This window comes from Carlito syrichta, unplaced genomic scaffold (assembly GCF_000164805.1).
Source record: "Carlito syrichta isolate Samal-C Ts95f unplaced genomic scaffold, Tarsius_syrichta-2.0.1 Scaffold130587, whole genome shotgun sequence".
Lineage (NCBI taxonomy): Eukaryota > Metazoa > Chordata > Mammalia > Primates > Tarsiidae > Carlito > Carlito syrichta.
Window position 1 is genome coordinate 448,843 of NW_007074683.1, and position 13,057 is coordinate 461,899.

General features: G+C 40.6%; 2 protein-coding genes and 1 pseudogene across 7 annotated transcripts in view; 1 reads left to right on the forward strand and 2 right to left on the reverse strand.

Annotated features, from left to right (window-relative positions):
- Nucleotides 1–7,386, reverse strand: part of INTS7 (integrator complex subunit 7) — an 88,989-nt gene extending 81,603 nt beyond the window's left edge. For all 4 annotated transcript variants that reach the window (XM_008049141.2, XM_021708083.1, XM_021708081.1 and 1 more), the window contains exon 1: nt 7,070–7,386. In XM_008049141.2, coding sequence (XP_008047332.1) covers nt 7,070–7,163 — 94 coding nt within the window. In that variant the 5' untranslated portion in view covers nt 7,164–7,386. The remainder of the gene's footprint in view (nt 1–7,069) is intronic.
- The window catches only part of DTL (denticleless E3 ubiquitin protein ligase homolog), a 55,445-nt gene continuing 49,384 nt past the window's right edge, over nt 6,997–13,057 (forward strand). For 2 of the 3 annotated variants that reach the window (XM_008049139.1, XM_008049140.1), the window contains exon 1: nt 7,279–7,669. In XM_008049139.1, coding sequence (XP_008047330.1) covers nt 7,618–7,669 — 52 coding nt within the window. In that variant the 5' untranslated portion in view covers nt 7,279–7,617. Of the gene's footprint in view, nt 7,670–13,057 lie in introns of all 3 variants that reach the window. The other variant, XM_008049138.2, reaches the window with a different exon arrangement.
- LOC103250543 lies at nt 11,709–12,619 on the reverse strand (annotated as a pseudogene).

Sequence of the window (13,057 nt, forward strand, 5' to 3'; positions counted from 1 at the left end):
CTAGTGTCAAAAATCCTTATGTTGAAGAACCTTGCATGTCACTGTGACTTGCCACTGTGTTGGAGAAAGTCTCTACACCAAGGACCCCTAATAAAAAGGGATATCTCAAACTTCTATTAGACTTACATCCATAGAGGTCTGCTTTCATCCTAAATAAGCAACTAGACTTTAATAACTGGACTCTAAATGAAACAGGAACTCATTCACTACATGGTTTAATGTACCCTGTTTATTGAGCGTGTTCTCTGTGAGATGTGCTCGTTATTCTCCCTCTCTAAACATTGTGAGAAAGGAAAAAAAATCTCTTTGTATGGCAATAAGTCAGGTGATTTGTGAAATCATACTTTGACCATCTCTATTTTAACAACATAAAACAGTCTCAAAATCATTATACTGAGTGGAAGAAGCCAGACCCTGAAGACTACATGCTTACTTTATGATTCTATTTTATATAGTATTCTGAAAGAGACAAAACTATAGGGACAAAAAAAAAAAACCAAGATTGGTGGTTGCCCAAATCTAGAGAGAGGAGACAGGGGCACAAGGAAAGCTTTTGGGGTAAAAGAAAAGTTTTATATCTTGCCTATGGTCGTGGTTTCATGATTACATACATTTGGTGAATTTTATCAGATACAAACTGTACCTCAATAAACCCAATTTTAAAAATAAAAAACAACCACCAGAACAAAATTTTTTTTAAAATTCCTTAAGAATGAATACCTTGATAAGAATTTAACAGCATCGGCCGGGCTCGGTGGCTCAGCCTGTAATCCCAGCACTTTGGGAGGCCGAGGTGAGTAGACTGCCAGAGCCCGCGAGTTCGAGACCTGCCTGGGCAGCTTGGTGAGACCTCATCTCTACAATAAAAAAAATTAGCCGGGCATGGTAGCGTGTGCCTGTAGTTTCAGCTACTTGGAAGGCTAAGGTGGAAAGATCACCGGAGCCCAGCAGGTCAAGGCTGCAGTGGCTGGGACCAGCCACTACACTCCAGTCTGAGTGACAGAGTGAGACTCCAAATAAAAAATAAAAAATAAAAAAAGAATTTAATAGCATCAACTTCAAATGTCTACTTTTAGTTTACCATTCACAAAATGCTATTATTCTCTGTACAAGGAATAAGTGCCCTAGAATATCTGTCATAACCTTTGCTTATTGTTAAAAATGACAAAGGAAACCTGAAGGCTTTTTCTTAGTTGCCACAATGTTTTATACAAAAGACAATGATAAAGTAAACCTGCACAGGTAATTTCTACAATTTACTAATGGACGACATTCAGTAAATGCACTCATGTTAGCTATTTAGTACTTAGAACATATTTCCTCATAGGAAAACAATACCACTATCAGAACTCATAGCACCGTGGGACCTAATAACCATTTACAATGAAAGTTTCTATGGGAAAATTAATTAAAATTTCTAATTGAGTTATTTAGCACACATCTCTCCTTCACTTGCTCCCTCCTCTTCCTCTCCCCTCCCCCCTACGCAAAGAATTGTCACAGAAGCTCTAGGAGTCTTCTTCCTACCAAACACAGTACCAAGAGGATTATTTTAAGTCACTGGCAGTGGTTCTTGCAGCCTTAAAGGCTTTTCTAATGGCCTAGCGGAAAAAGGAGTCAAGGGACACACAGGGCAGAAAAGAGGAAGAGCAAGGCTGAGGATGGAGGGAAGGAGAACAGAAAAGGAACAGATGTGTGCTTCTGTGTATGCTGAGGGAAGAGGTTGTCGAGAAAATCCATAGTAACTGGATTTCTTCCCTCTCTTCTCAATGTCAGTAGTTGAGTTAGAATTGAGGTATCATAAATTTCTGTTTGTAATGAATTCATCATGGTTGGGATGAAAAAGGCCAAGTAGGAAGCAGCCCAAGTACAGAGAGTCTCCTCGACAGAATATGATCATGTTTCACCCTTCCCTGAAAAACAGAACCACAGACCATATTGATTAGTTTAAACTTGCTGATTCAAAATATATCAAAGAAAATTTTGAATGTAGCCAGAAAGTGTTTTGATTTCTCTAATGACACAAGTTTTTTTTCCCTCCAAGGTAAAGTAGAAAAAATCTATAACAGGGCCATCAGGGTAAATTAGCTAAAGAATCATAAATCTCCTTTGTATTTTCTGTTGTAAGAGCCTTCCTTAAGAGAGAGGAAGAGAGAAGCCAGGCTGGCTCTGAGGGACAGGAGCTAAGGTGAAGGAAGAAAGAAGTACTTGATAGGTCTATTAATTAACAACAATCCAAGGCTGGGGTAATATGGTATTCATCTTGCTTACTCTAGGCCAATTTCGATCCCATATAGGACAAGCATTAGAAAACAGAAGCTCAGCACAATCAGATCCTGGTCTAAGAGGGGTTACACATTTTATTTCCATTGCTTGCGACAACAGACTTGAGGAAGCATGTCCTGGTCATAAGATCACTGATTGTAAGAACACTACTGATAAGACTAGATATAAGATTATGGAGAAGGAATGTAGTTCCCGTTTCTACATTTTACTTTGTACTCTTTCACCTAAAACAAACAAACAAACAAACAAATAAAACAGATCTCTTCTCCTTTTCAGTGCATGGAGTTGAGTACTTAACTCAGTGGCAGCATGCAAGTAGATGGGGGAACTAAAATAGGCTTTCTGTAAATCACTTATCCATTCAAAATTCATTTGGCAGTAGTAAAACCATTCATCATTCCAAACTTATTTTGCACTTATGCAAGGAATAATAACTAGGCTAGTGGTTTTTAGCTCTGGTACTGCATCAGAAACATTTGTGAAGCGTGAAGCTTTTTAAAAATACCTATGCTAGGGTTTCACTCCTAATCTACCAAATCTCTGGGGCAGTGGCCCAGGCATCTGTTTACTTGCTTTGAGAGGCTGGTACCTGGATCCTTAAACTAACTTCTGCCACTTGATAACTTGTTTGACCGGCCTGCTCACACTGATTATACTGGAGTTAAAAAACTAGTAGGCTGTTGAATCTGGTCCTCTCATTGGTTTTATCTGACAGCCACAATGTTCTTAAAGGTTTTTAATATATTGTCAAGTTTTAGAAATGATACTTCATGAAAGAAAAAAATAAATAAAAAAGAAATTATACTTCACATATAACCCAGAATTTCTGTTTTTTTAATTTCTGAAATGTTACTGAAGAAGGTGTGAGTATCTTCAGGGGAAGAAACATAGTAGTACTGAAGAAGCATTGTAGTATTATAGGTCTGTGTTAAAGGTCAGTTTGGGTTTGATATCAATTATGATGATAGCTACATACCCTACTGCATGACTTTTTCCAGAAATTTTCGACTGCTTTTGGATACGTTATGTGTGGAATAGAACCCTGAATGAAAATTTAAAGTAATAAGAAAGTAAATGAATAAAATAAGAGACATGAAATATAAGCTGAAAAAAGAAGTAAAAACAGGTGTAGAAAAGCAGAGAGGTGATATACCAAGGTCTGGAAAAAAATAAAGAATGGTCAAAATAGCCATTAATCACAATAATGATGATAACGATACATATTAAGTGCTTACTTTTTGCCACTTTACTAAGCACTTTACATGTATTAAAATCTCACTATAATCACAAAAATTAAGCACTATTATTTGCCCCATTCAAAAGATAAGGAAACAGGCAAAGAACAGTTGAACAATTTGCCTAAGAAACAACAGCTAATAAATGGCAGAGCTGTGATTCAAAGATAGGCATTATGGCTCAAGAGTTTATGGTCCTAACCATAACGCTAAATACATCACTAGCAAGCAACTAAAAGGATGTAGATTAAGACTCAGGAATGGAATGTTTGAATTAGTGAGTCCAGAATGGCGAAATTCTGAGGTATGACAAATTCCAGGGAATTTAAGAGAAATAACATAAATTATGATAAACTTGGGGTTTAGAATACATATTAAAGTTTCAAAACAGCACAAATCTCCAAGCAACATCTGTCTTAGCTACAAGCAAAAGAAGCTAACTCTGGCTGATTAGGCAGAAAATGAGTTTATTAAAAGCCTAAGAGTCATTTTTAAGGCTAAATTTTTTAGGAACATCTAATACCACACTGCCAAATTGATTGGATGGAGGAAGTCTACTGTTGCTAGGAGACACGATATATATACATCTAGGAATACTGTAGCCATTGCTGTTGCTACCATACACTAGGAACACGGCAGCCACTGCTGTTGCCAGGGCAGAGAGAGAACTCTGAGTGCGGTTTTCAACTCTCCCTCTTTGCATCTCTAACTCTAAATTGGTGTAAAGGAGGAGTGTCCTTTTTTCAGATCCTGCACTCTTGTAAGAGAAACTAGGTAGTTTTGCTTCCACTCTGGTAAGACAGGGCTCATGATGCGAGACATTCTTCAAGCATAATAAGAGTGTTCAAAAGATGCTAAGCAATCATCAGTATGACTAACATCCACGAAAAATCACACCATTATTAAAGCATTAAAATAAATAAACAATTTAGGAGAATTTGTTACATATATTTGTTTTAGTTAAGTGATGAGGATGATTTAAAATTGAACCATAACACATATACATCTTGAAGTCTACTTATTAAGAAAAGGTGTGGGGGGGGGTAGTAATATGAACAAAAGTAGTATATACCACACATTATAAGATAAACTAATAACCCATCAGTTAAAAAATTGATCATGCCAAAACCTTAAATTTATATTTAAAAAGAAGAAATAGAAACACCTGAAATGACAGCGAAAAGTAATGATGCATTAATAATATAAAGCATCCTTCCCTCAAATTTCAGAAAGTGTAAATGTACAAGGTGAGATGTATGCAATATCATGCCATACCATATGCACCTAGAATACTGATTCAGATTCTAAACAAACTAATTTTAGTTTATGAATACTGACTTTTAGGAATATTGTACAGTGAGGTGAAAAAGAACAAGAGTTTTGGTCTTATCTTGTACAAATTGTCTTTCTGAGCCCAAGACACATCTGTAAAACACTCCCTAGGGCATTGCTGGGAGGATCGAACATGATCACATGCTTTATATCTACTGTCATCTAATTTATTTTTTACAGATATAAAATATTTCCATTTCAACTTTTAAGGAAAAATTTTTTTTCTTACAATTGCAAAGTTTTAGGAATTGAACAATTCTAGAATTCTTTTTCAGGGTCCCATCCTGATCCCTGTTCTACATTCACTCTTTTAGTGTCAGCATGGGACAAGCTCAGCTGTACCAGAGTGGTAGATGTCCTTAGAAAGGTTGGGATATTAGATATTATCTGGACCTGAAACTCTCCCTGGGAAATGAAGGAACGTATCCAAATGGGGAGGAAAAGATTACAGTGTTCAAAAACACACATTTAATAGTAATGGTATATTTCAGAAGAGAATAAAACCTATAGATTCGGTAAGAGAATAAAAAATTCAACTTCTACAATAAATAAAAAAATCAGCCGGGCGTGGTAGCGCATGCCTGTAATTCCGGCTACTCGGAAGGCTGAGGCGGAAGGATCGCCAGAGCCCAGCAGGTCGAGGCTGCGGTGGCCGGGAGCGGCCACTGCACTCCAGTCTGGGCGACAGAGTGAGACTCCAACTCAAAAAAAAAAAAAAAAAATTCAACTTCATTTTCTTGGTTGATGGGGATGAATAATACTAAAGATATTGTGACTCGGCCGGGCTCGGTGGCTCAGCCTGTAATCCCGCACCTTGGGAGGCCGAGGTGAGTGGATTGCCTGAGCCTGTGAGTTCGAGACCCGCCTGGGCAACTTGGCGAGACCTCATCTCTACAATAAAAATAAAAAAAATTAGCCGAGCGTGGTAGTGCGCGCCTGTAGTTCCAGCTACTCGGAAGGTTGAGGCAGAAGGATCCGCCGGAGCCCAGCGGGTCGAGGCTGCGGGGGCCGGGAGTGGCCACTGCACTCCAGTCTGGGCGACAGAGTGAGACTCCAACTCAAAAAAAAAAAAAAAAAAAGATATTGTGACTCAACTAAAGGAATATCCAATTGGAGTGTTATGACATGTTCATGTTTATCAAAAGGTGATAAAAGCTTTTTTTAAAAGCCCGAGAAACTCTTATCTAGATCAACCCACTAAAAAGATTTATAGGTTAAAAAACAAACAAAAGAATCCCAAAAAGTTAACAGATATGTCCAAATCAGAAAGTTGGGAAGTGGCTCAAAGTGGACTTAACGACAGAGCCTTCTGACTCCTAGTCCAATTCTCCATACACTGGCTATAGTTAACCAAATTAAAGTGTGTACCAGAGCTGACAAAATGTTTCCCGTACAGTAAAAAAAATCATTAAAATACACTAAAACAAAGGTTTCAAATTAATACTCGAGTTCTTTACCGACAAATTTCCGCCCCTGCCTTCCGTATCCATATCTGAGTAAAATGTGTCTTCCGCCCTTACTAAATGCTTCTTTTGCATGCCATTATATCACTTAACACATTTGCCAACTCAATGGTACTGTACCCACTCCGCAGACAAGAAACCGAGGTTAGATTAAGTTAATCACAAAATAAGCAGAATTGGAATTTAACTCAGTAACCCCAAAGCCCCTTCCTTCGACACCAAGCAGTTTCCGGTTAGGAAACACAACTTGTGGAACTTGTTCGCAGAGAACGAGCAGGGGCCATGCTTTCGGACGTATTTAACCTGTCGTGTAACCCACGGGTAACAGAGCTACGGAAATCAAACGAATCGCTGTGAAGTCCGTGCAAAATTACTATTCTGCACTCCTGATGCGGATCTGGTCTCAACGGAGCGAAACGAAAAACAACCTCACAATTCCCACTTAGTGTTTTTATAAACGATCCACTTTCACTGCTTGGAAAATCGGGGACTGTGTCCTCGAGTGGTGAAAACGAGCCCCTCACTAGAGGTCGCTACTCGCTCAGCTGGTGTCAAGCCAAGCCGGCAATCTGGCAATCTTCCCGCTATCCTCCCGCGGCGGCCAAAACGCTGGCTGCTGCGAAGGCACAGGCACGCCCCGCCCAGCGAAGCTACGCGCACGCGCCTCCCCCGCCTCGCTCGAGGCTACCACCACCTGGTGGCGCCACTGCCCCCCACGTTCGCATCACCCGCTCAGCCCGCTCTTTCGGGTACCTTTGTCCAATTCCATAAGGGCAGAGTTGGCATCCAGTTCCTGTTCGCCATAGCCAGCATCTGCCAGGAAGGACTTAGTTGAGTTTGACGCCATGACCTAAAGAGTTACTCGAACAGCCTAGTCAGAAAGATTGCAAACTCTGCCACGGAGCCGCCATCTTCTCCCGCCGCCTTCGTGCAGATTTTTCCTCCGCGCGCTGTCAAGCCGTGTTACGCATGCGCCCTGGTCACCCCACGGTTCGCCGGCGCCTCGGCGGCCCCCCGCGCAGGCGCTCAGGGCGCTCTCGGACTCTAGGTTCCCGCGGCTGGGAGAAAAGGAGGCGGGGATCTGAGGGGGGAAGTGACTCTGAGGCGCCCGGACGCCGCGGCGAGAGCCAATCAGAGAGCGTGACGTCAGTTTGGCGCGGAGTTTGGCGGCCGGGGCTTACAGTGGCGGGAGTTGGAGGCGATAACGAGTCGTGTCGTGTGAGGAGCAAGCTGCAGCTTCTGCCGCACTTGGGGACATCGCCACGGCTTTTCTCTTAGCCGAGCCTTTTCCTGCGGCCCAGATGCTCTTCAGTTCGGTGCTCCGCCAGCCCCAGCTTGGCGTCCTGAGGAATGGTGAGTAACGGTCTCAACCGCTGCTCGTTGCTGGCGGGATTCGCCTCCCCCGAAACACGCCACCGCCGACCAGGGCCGACTCCAATTCTGTTGCCCAGCCTTGGACTTCTTGCCACGGCAAGAGTGAACTAATGTTAGCGAGGACTACTGGCGAAAGCCGTACTTGCATTCCCTCGGTACGCTTTCGATAGTAATCGGACTCTTTAAATCGTAATTTAGGCCGAAGGAAGGAGGAACGTGGAAGTAACTGGCCTCCAAGGCCCCTTACAGTTTGTGGGTCTATATTGCGCGTTAACTGAAAATCGCATGCGTGTGTGTGTCTGTCTGTCTGTCTCAACGGTTTTGTGAGATTGTCAAGACTCCTATTCGTTGATTAATTCATTCGTTTGTTGTGGAAGCTTAGAGCCCTACTGTTTACTGTAATGCACCGTGAATATGATCCGCTCTTCTGGAACTCGGTCAAGCAGAAAGACAGGACATCTGCTTATAGCGGGTCAAAACCTTTTTTCCTCCCTCCCAATTACTACGTGGTCATAAAGATTCTAAATTATAGAGTGAACGATGCCCATAATCACATCCCCCCAGAGGTGAACCCTGCCAATAAGTTGAAGTATATTATTCCCGATGTTTTCGATGCCAGAGGTGTAATACCCATTATTTTCAGAAGTGGAATCAAGATGTTTTATTTTGTTTTTAACTTTAACGGTATAAGTTGGACATATTCCCATGTTAGTAAGTAGAAATACAGCTTAGTTTCTGCAGTTCTTTAAGTTTTTATTTTAAAACATTGGCAGTAAGAAATTTGAGTTTAAGTGTCATCAACTTGAAACTTTTTGATAAGTTTCTGATAAGGGAGTTAAATACCCAGACTAACCTTGGGCAGAAATAAAATCGCACTCATTTGAAGGTCGACTATATATACCCAGAAGTTCTTCCGTTTTAAACCATGTAGAAAACAAAAGGAACATGATCATTTTTATATTTAAAGGGTAGGCCTAGGAAAAGGATGTTGAAAAGGAAACTGAGAGTCCCTCAACTTCCTGCTTCCAATCTAAAACTTTATATCAATCTTACTTACCTCTTGATAACCTTTAATTATATTCTAAATGGTCCTCTTTCTTGGGTAGCTTCTCTGCAAGAGTAAAAGTACACACAGTGGTTAGGAGCTCTGTCTTTGGAGTTGAACTACTTAGGTTTTAATTACAGCTCCACTCCTTACTATTTGCGGGTCCTGTTTTGTGACACATTTTCTCCTAATTCTTCAATCCATCTGTTTGCTTCTTTCCCCCCCCTTTTCTATTCAAAGATATTCATTGTTATGCAGTAGGCACTGAAATTCATTCATTATGTTAACCCACTGAACTCTATACCCATCTTCTCCTTTCTCCTTTCTCCTTCAGGTTGGTGTTCTATCCTTGGCCCCTCTTCTTCTACCTACTCCTGTGATCGATCATAGCCATAATCCCGGCTTCTTCCACTACTACCTACAGCTTTCTATTTCCTATACAGTGAGTCCTCACTTAATGTGGTTCATAGGCTCCTGGAAACTGCAACTTTAAGGAAAACACTGTATAACTAAACCAGTTTTACCACAGACTAATGGATATGAACTAGAGTTAAGTTTCATTAGCATATTTCTGGTCACACGGACACCGACACACTTCTAAATAAAGATCCCAAACACTTCTAATATTTAACATTGAAATAAATGTGAGCTATTCATACATTTGAGAAAGATCGATAAAAACAAGTTAGATAATTATTTACCCCAGTTTTGGTGCATCAGTGAGTGACCTCTGTTATGATGGTAGTGGGTTAAATTAAAGAATGAATGTTTGCCAAGTGAAAATTGAAAGGGTAATTCCTACTACCGTGCCGCTCAAAAGCAAAGGATCAAATATGGCGACTCACGAGCTCTTTCATACTGCATTGTTTGTTGTGCGTGTGTGTGATTATTATAGAGTTTATGAATTTTTATCTTCCAATTATTTGTCATCAGTCATTCATCTTCTGACATACTTATTCCAGTTCAGGGTTTTGGGTGCCCAGACTCTATCCTGGTTGCTCAGAGGACTTGGGAACGAGCCCGGGACAGAACGCCATTTTGTCGCAGGGCTACTCACACGCATCCACTTAGACCCGGAAAATCTAAACACGCCAATGAACCAAAAGTGCATATCTTTGGTATGTGGGAGGAGACTAGAGTACCCGCATAGAAACCCAGGCAAACGTGGGGAGAACATGCAAACTCTACACAGACAGTGGCCCCAGATGGGAATTGATTTTTCTTTTTTTTTTTTTTTTCTCATGAACCGTAAAAGAAAACGATAGTTGACCAGTCACGGTGGTTCATACCTGTAATCCCAGCACTTTGGGAGGCTGAAGCAAGAGGATTGCCTGAGCTCGGGTTGGAGACCAGCCTGGGCAACTTGGCGAGACCTCATCTCTACAATAAATAAAAAAAAATTTAGCAGGGCGTGGTAGCTTGCGCCTGTAGTTCCGGCTACTTGGAAAGCTGAGGCGGAAGGATTGCCTGAGCCCAGCAGGTCGAGGCTGCAGTGGCCGTGAGCATGCCACTACACTCCAGCCTGGGCTACAGTGAGACTCCAACTCAAAAAAAAAAAAAAAGAAAGAAACAACCAACATTGGAAGACCTGCTGTACATAGGATCCATTTCTATAGAAGGTGTGTGGGTTGATCTTCACCAAATGGTCAGTACCACATGCATCTCAAACTGAAATGCCCAAAACAACTCAATTTTCCCCCAAACCCTGTGGGTTACCTATTTTATTTATTTATTTGTATGTTTGTTTGTTTATTTAACTATTTAGTGAATTTACTCAAATGAAAAAAGTTTAAATGATACAGAAGTAAAAATATTAGAAATCTGTACTCAATAAAAAGTGAATATAAATTAGCCAATGCCATGGACATTTCCAGTCAAGCATTCATACAAATACATATTCAGCTTTTTCTTTAGATGGGGATAACACATACATGCATGACATGATTCAGGCAAAAAAATCAGAGATAGTAAAGTATTCTCAAGTTTAAAAAATTATGTGGAATTCATTTCACCAACATTCTACATGAATGTAAACCCCTGATTTAATTCTATGATTTCATCATGCCAGAACCATGGTTGGTTTTAATTTTGTTACACAGATATCGGTATCATAATATAACACCTTGGCTAGTTACTAATTAGGGCATTTTGCATACATGGTATCTCAGTGTGAGCAAAATTTTAATACTGATTTTCGCTAACTTTCAGTCTTCAAAATAAAAAAATAACTGCAGCTGGGTGCAGTGGCTCACGCCTGTAATCCTAGCACTTTGAGGGCCCAAGGTGAGAAGACTGCCTGAGCCCACGGGTTCAAGACCAGCCTGGGCAACTTGGCAAGACTTCATGTCTACAATAAATAAATAAATTAGTGGGTGGGGTGGCATATGCCTGTAGTTCTAGCTACTTGGAAGACTGAGGCAGGAGGATCGCCTCAACCCAGTAGATGGAGGTTGCGGTGACCCAGAGCATGCCACTGTTCTCCAGCCTGGGCAACACAGTAAGACTCCAACTCAAAAAAAAAAAAAAATAGCTGCACACATTTAAGTGTTTTTTTTTTTTTATAAAACACAATCTTAAAAAAGTTAATGATAGGTCTTTGTGGTTCCTAGTAATAAGTCCTGTCTTATTTTTTCACACAGTATAAATTATATTTGTATGTAGGATTGCATTAAGAGCCAGTAGTTCTTAAACAGTGTCACCAAATAACCATATAAATCCCAAATGCACCAAAGGCAAACAATCTTCATAGTGCACTTTCACCTCATTGAAGTTGAAGCTGCTCCTTTTGGATATTTTTCTACTTCCATGTGAAGTAGATCATTAGAGTGTCATTAGTGGTTTGATTACGTGGCTTTTTAAAAGAAAAAATATTTTTGATTTCTTTTACAGTTCTCAGACGAGACCTTTTTTTTGTACATCATATAGTCCAGGGATGTTTTGAATACCCCAGTGCTCTTTAGTAGATGAAATCTCTCAATGCAACTGTAATAAATAAGCATCTACAACCTTAGCTACATTATCAGTATATCCTGGAACCAAAGTAAGATAGTTTTCCTGTTCCCACAATCCACTTAATTGTTCTTTTAAAAATCTGAATATTTCCATCATTTATAATTTCTGGTTTGAATGATAGTTCTGACCACCACCTTTTTATGACTGCTTGAAGCCAGTTCAAACCATCTATGACATATTCTTCAAATTTGTTTTTAAGTAGTGACTTTATTAGAGGCAAGAAGTCTACATAGCAGCCAAGTGAGATATGTTGTTTTTCTTCCTATAAACTATTAGTGAATACAGGAAGGCAATCTACCACAACTCCAAGGTCTATCCTCACCAAATAAGCTACAAGGTCACTTATACTTCTTTCTTCAGAAAGTTAAGGCTACATTCAGTCTCAAATCCCTGCAGAACAAAACTTGGGCCATTGTTTCATGGTCCTGAGAAATCTCAGAAAAAAGCCCACTATATTTTCTTGATGGACTTTCTGTTTGCAAAGAACCAGAATCACTAGAGTTAACCAAATTTGTTCGATTATCATGGTGCAATTTTTCAGGCTGGTGGCCGGCACAAACCAGTTCGTTTTCTTTTTTTGCCATGTCACAGACCCAGCTTCTAGGGTATTTTTTTTCTGTAACAAGAATTTGGAAAGGGATGATGAACTTTCTTTCTGCAATAGATCACCTTCCATAGTTTATCTGGGCTTTTCACAGCTTGTCCACCTGTTGTGTTTATGTAAGCAGCCAACTGTTTTGGAGATTTCTTAACGTCCTTCATATTCTTACTAGTGAAATTAGATATCCTTTTTCTAGGAAAATCAATGGAATGATCCTCAATATTATTACAAAAGTTCCATTTTTTTTAACACTGTGGGCTTCAGATGCCATAATCTCTTAAATACCATCGCCTAGTGGTGCCGCGGGACCTCAGCCTAACTGGGGTGCTGACAATCCGCGCGGGCAGCCTAGAGTGTTCCTGGACTCCCTGACCAGGTCCCACTCTCGGCCATTCAAAATTGCCTATTTTAGGGAGTGGCCCCATTATTTTCAAATCCGTCTTCCTAGCCGGACACCTAAGTCAATGACTCTGTGTTCTTCACTATTATACATTCAAAAAGATTCCTTAAAAATCTCTTGAATCAGCCTGGCTCGGTGGCTCAGCCTGTAATCCCACGACTTTGGGAGGCTGAGGTGAGTGGATTGCCTGAGGCCGCAGGTTCGAGATCCGCCTGGGCAACTTGGCGAGACCTCATCTCTACAATAAATCAAAAAATTACCAGGCGTGGTAGCACGTGCCTGTAGTTCCAGCTACTCGGAAGGCTGAGG